General features: G+C 49.2%; 1 protein-coding gene and 1 long non-coding RNA gene across 3 annotated transcripts in view; one reads left to right on the forward strand and one right to left on the reverse strand.

Annotated features, from left to right (window-relative positions):
- Positions 1-5,000, reverse strand: part of LOC119598894 (nuclear receptor subfamily 4 group A member 2-like) — a 38,584-nt gene that overhangs the window by 18,698 nt on the left and 14,886 nt on the right. Inside the window, exon 1 of one of the 2 annotated variants that reach the window (XM_037948590.1) lies at positions 3,650-4,420. The exons of the other annotated variant lie outside the window; for it this stretch is intronic. Coding sequence (XP_037804518.1) covers positions 3,650-3,689 — 40 coding nt within the window. The 5' untranslated portion in view covers positions 3,690-4,420. Of the gene's footprint in view, positions 1-3,649; positions 4,421-5,000 lie in introns of those variants that run through there. 2 annotated transcript variants of the gene reach the window in all.
- Positions 4,483-5,000, forward strand: part of LOC119598895 — a 1,026-nt gene continuing 508 nt past the window's right edge. Inside the window, exon 1 of the long non-coding RNA XR_005231034.1 lies at positions 4,483-4,869. This is a non-coding gene — a long non-coding RNA (uncharacterized LOC119598895). The remainder of the gene's footprint in view (positions 4,870-5,000) is intronic.

The raw sequence follows: 5,000 nt of genomic DNA on the forward strand, positions 1-5,000 counted from the left end.
TTATCAGCTGGCATTAATATAATTTCGAACCGTTTGATTCCAATTTAAATCATTCTCTATCTCTTTTTTTCTTCTCTCACCTACGAAGCGTTATTCGCATATCTACTATTCTTATCTATCTTATCTGAAACAAACCAATATGTAAAGAGCAATGGGTTTGGGAGTATAGGTAACAGAAGCGGCGGACAAATGCAGAACGAAATCGCCTCTGTACCTGCACGACCAGGCGATCGGAACCCTCGCAAGGCAGGATTTGAATGCCTCGGACAGTAACGATCCGACCTTGCGCCTCAGCCTAAGCCCTCTGGTCTCACCCTCGAGGGAACAGACGCGGGAGTTGGGACAAATACACAACACGCATTCTTTTAGTATGACTTGGTAACAGCAATAACGTAATAGTGATGAAAGTAATAACGATAACGACGATGATGATGACAGTAATAAACCAAAGATGAGAATACTGGAGGCTAAAATACCCGTCACCTAGACGAACATCCTTCGAATTCCTCGTTACAAGGGTGAAGTGTTGAGTTGTGGGGGAGGAAGGGGGAGGGGGCGAGGAGACACCCGACGGAGGCATGATGCATATAGTGTGATGATGAATTTAATGAACACAACCTGGGATTGATTAGTTGAGTGTGGGCGCAAACCAGCGCTTCGCTCACGTGTTCTCTCTGTGTTCCCTTTCTCTCTCTCTCTCTCAATCCCTCTGTCTTTGGAATCCTTTTATTCTTTCTTTCTTTCTCTTATTCTCTCGAATTCTCTCTCTCTCTCTCTCTCTCTCTCTTCTATCTCTCTCTTCTCCTCTCTCTCTCTCTTCATCATTTATCTGCTTCTTCTCTCTCTTCTCTCTCTTGGGAACTTCTTTCTCTCTCAGTTTCTCTTTCTTCTCTGCTACTATCTTATCTATCTCTCAGTTTCTCCACCTCTAATTTCCTTTCTGTTATTTACCTAGTCTATACATCTTCGTGTCCGTCTGTTTCCATAATTCTTTCTCTTTCTCTCCCTCTTTACTTACTTATCTATCCATACATCTATCAACCTATCTATCTATTCAATTCGCAGCCAAGATGCTGGGTGATAAGTGCTACCTACACAGAGATCCTTAACCGATATAATTTAAGCTTCGGTTCTACCAGCCTTCACGCTATCTTGATAACCGATTATTCACGCTGAACAAAATCCTTTCAATAAAGCCACCCTAATCACTCTATTTGCATTTCTTGAACGCAGCCAACAGCAATATAAATTCCCCAATTCGTAAATAAACCCAAACAAACGACGGCGAATAATAGAGCATCTGAACCAATAAGTCTCAATTCGATCGGCCTCACCAGCTTAGCGAGCGCGACTGAATACTTTATCTTAAGACGCAGTTGCTTAAAATGGAAAACGAGAATTCTTAGCCTTCCAACTCAGTCACCGCGATATCTATCTTAGCTGTCTATATCTATCTCATCGTATCTGTTTATCAAGATCTACATCTATTTATCTGTCTCTGTGTCTGTGTGTATTGTTAGTCCTTTGCCTCGATCCTGTTCAGATTCGAAAATGAATAAAAGTCGTTGGCTTTGCAAGTTTTAGGGGATTTTTTGCAGTCACTCTCAGCCCATATAATACACTGAAAATAGTCAGAGGAAATGTAGGTGAAAATAGCAGTAAATAGCGCTTCCCTCAGCGTCTTTTCACACTCGAATGCCCACAGCCAAGAATACAAGTATAAGAAATTTTTTTGAGCCAACCTCGGTCACTCTCATATTTTCCCCTCCCTTCCCCCTTCTCCCGATCATTTTCTCTCTCTCTTTCCTCTCCCCCCTCCTCCCTCCCTCCCTCTTAACCCCCCCCCTCACCATCTCTCTTCCCTTTCTCCCTACCACACCTACTCCCCCCCCTACCCCACCTGCTACACCTTCGTTTTCTGTCCCCTTTCCCCTTCCTACTCTCTCTTTACCTTCTCCTTTCTCTCTGCCACGCCCTATCGCTTTGCTCCCTTTTTTCTCTCCCTCTCCCCCTCCCCCGTCACTCCTTTTTAAGGCGTATCTTTTTCTCCCTGCTACTCGTTCGTGTTTTATCTTTTTTTAATCTCTCTTCTCTCTCTTGATCTCTCTTCCTCTATCCCTCTCTTCTTTACGTTTTACTCTAGTTTCTTCTTCGTTAGTTCCTCATCTTTTCCTTGCATTCGTCTTCCCTTTTCTCTTTTCAAGCGTCTTCTCCTTTCTCCTCTGCCCTTTCTCCCCCACGCGACCCCCCATCTCCGCGCTTTTCTCCCCCACGCGACCCCACATCTCCGCGCTTTTCTCCCCCACGCGACCCCCCATCTCCGCGCTTTTCTCCCTAGGCGACCCCTCGTCTCCCCCTTTTCTCCCCGAAAAGGTCTCAAATCTTCCCGCTTTTTCTCCCCCTGCCGTCCCTGTCCGCAATGTCCTTCTACGTACCCTTATAACTTACCACTTTCTCTCACACTTATTGCATACCCCCCTCCCCCTCCCCGTCCTCCCTTCCCTTCTTCTCCTCCCTCCCCCCCTAAAAGTGATGATTGACTACCCCACGTGCTGGTATTACTATCTCTAAATACATGCGATCAATCTCGTCCTGCTATTCTGATTGCATGCTTGCAACTTTCATAATTCTTATCGTGGTGTTCCCTCCTTCAGAGACTGCCACACCCTTTCAAATTTGTCCTCTCACTTCACTCCCCCCTTCCACCCCCCTTCCCTCCCTGTGTGATGGCAAGGAACCTGTTGTACACTTAGAGTACAAGCAGACTGTGCTATGGTTGTACCCGGGGTGACTGCAGGAAGCACACTTTTTTTTTACTTTTGTTTTCTCTAATGCTCTTTCGTCATAAGGACTTTCGAAACGCAAGGTCCTTTGGGGGAAATTCCCTAGTTCCAGGTATATGTGACATAGGCTGGGTAACCATATTAGTAACACGTGCATGTAGACACACACACACACTTATTTTTACGAGGCGAATTCCCCTGGTGCAAGCATGCCTTCGCGCTAAGGGTGTTCTCATGCAAGAGCCAGGAGACAGGAAGTGATCAACCTCCCCATTATGATTCCTCTAGATTGTGATACTAGCTGTTCACACCAACCTAAATGTAAGCGACTAGATGGTTTGATGGTAAATTTAATGGGTCGTGATCGCAGGGATGTATAATGAGCATCATGAAATCTGATGGGATAATTTACTCCACATTTTTTCTCGGAAAATCACAGCGCTTGTATGACAGATCATCATATGAGCATAATGAATCCTTTCCCTGTCATAAAACTATTGATATATGCACGAGCTCTGGTCGGCACTCTATACTTAGGCCTACCAACAGCATTCATTATAATGATGGTCTGATTTATATCCTTCCTTCCTGCAGAAGCTGACCCTAAGCCTCTCCCTTCGCCCGACTTCCCACAACGCAGACGTGAAGCCCCGCGTTGCTCGTCCAGGCTCGCCTTCTCGCCTAGCTGAGATTCCATCACAATCTAACACATTCTCGTAACGTCAGCAGGAGCAGGGGCTTGCATATCTGCTTGCTGCGGGAGGAGGAGAGAGAGAGAGAGTACCGAGCTGGCCAAGCAGCACTTTCAAGGGCCTTCAGACGCGAGGCCGACCCAACAGATCGCCCCGAGTGTCAGGAGTTCTTACCTTCAACAAGGAGCATGGATGTTCGCAAGAGGCAGCACATTGGCAGGCAGACAGGACGCGGTGTCGGCGCTCATGTACACTCCGGCCTCACTATATCATCCAGCGAGAAGAGGGCAATGCAATGATTGGAGAAAATTCGTTTTAACACGCGAGGCGAAAGTCACAATGGGGTGGACGGAGAGGAGGCTCGATTTCTACTTAAGGGAATCCACGCACGCGCCTCTGGGATATGCACTGCAGGGGGAACACACACGCACTGGCTAGGCACTGTAAGGCACTGGTGCAGGTATCCATCAGCGTTATCTGACACAGCACTGTCCACAAAGGAGAGCGGACGTCTCCAGCAAGTTCTTCGTCACTGACAACTCCAGTCACTCAACTAATTTCTTGTTAAAGGGGAAGCCTTATATGCTGTCACACGTAGGCCTATAGAAGGCAGGCGGGGTTGGCACTGAGGAAGGGGACGCCGGTGGCGCTACCCTAAGCCGGGCACCACCGGACTTGACTAGACAAGAAGTCGGAGAGGAGGTGGAGGCGCTGTGGCTGCGGGGCCGGGCGGGGACGGAGTGAGGCGTTGGTCTACCAGCACTGGCACCAGGGGCATACAAGCAAAAACTGGCCAGCCAACAATGTGGAAATATCACTTTCGCGGTGTGTGTGGAGGGCGGTGGTCGCGGTCGGGCAGGCTGAGCGGGCCTGCTCCGGGCTACGCGTGTGTTCTCCTCGATGGTACCGTTCTGACTAACGGCTCATTTCACGCGGAATGGCGCGCTTGCCACGCCGTCCCCGCCCGCTCACTTTTGCTATCATTCACAAGTGTGCAGGTGGCGACGCATGCGCAGAGGGCGGCGGGTCAGCAGGTCATGGGGTGGGGCCGTGTTGGCTCCGCCCCTCTCGCGGGGCGTGGCCACGACACACGAGCAGCCAATAACAGCGCTCTCCAAGTACACGTTCCGCCAATGGCGATATTCTTCGTCTAACAAGAGCACATGGCAAAAATAATGCATTTCACAACAAAAGATATGAAGATTACGGGCGCACCGATGCTAGTGCGTCCCCCCGCCCTTGTAGCTTAGCAGGCTCCTTCGGAACAGCGTTGGACGCGGGGGCCACGGCCTGCGGGGACCCCGGAACCCTCTTGAGCGGCCAGCGAGCTCTCAGTTCCTGGCTGCGACTTCCTGCAGCCGCCTCGCTACAAAGCTGCACACCTGCATCCAAAGGTTAGCTCCGCCACGTGCGCGCCCGCAAACCACATACATTGTTGGCCCTCAAAGCTGAGGAAGTGATTTTTTTCGTCAATAATTTGGGGGATAACCGTTTCCTTCATCCCTTTCAAATCTGGCTCTGCTCT

The sequence above is a fragment of the Penaeus monodon genome, chromosome 42, assembly GCF_015228065.2.
Source record: "Penaeus monodon isolate SGIC_2016 chromosome 42, NSTDA_Pmon_1, whole genome shotgun sequence".
Lineage (NCBI taxonomy): Eukaryota > Metazoa > Arthropoda > Malacostraca > Decapoda > Penaeidae > Penaeus > Penaeus monodon.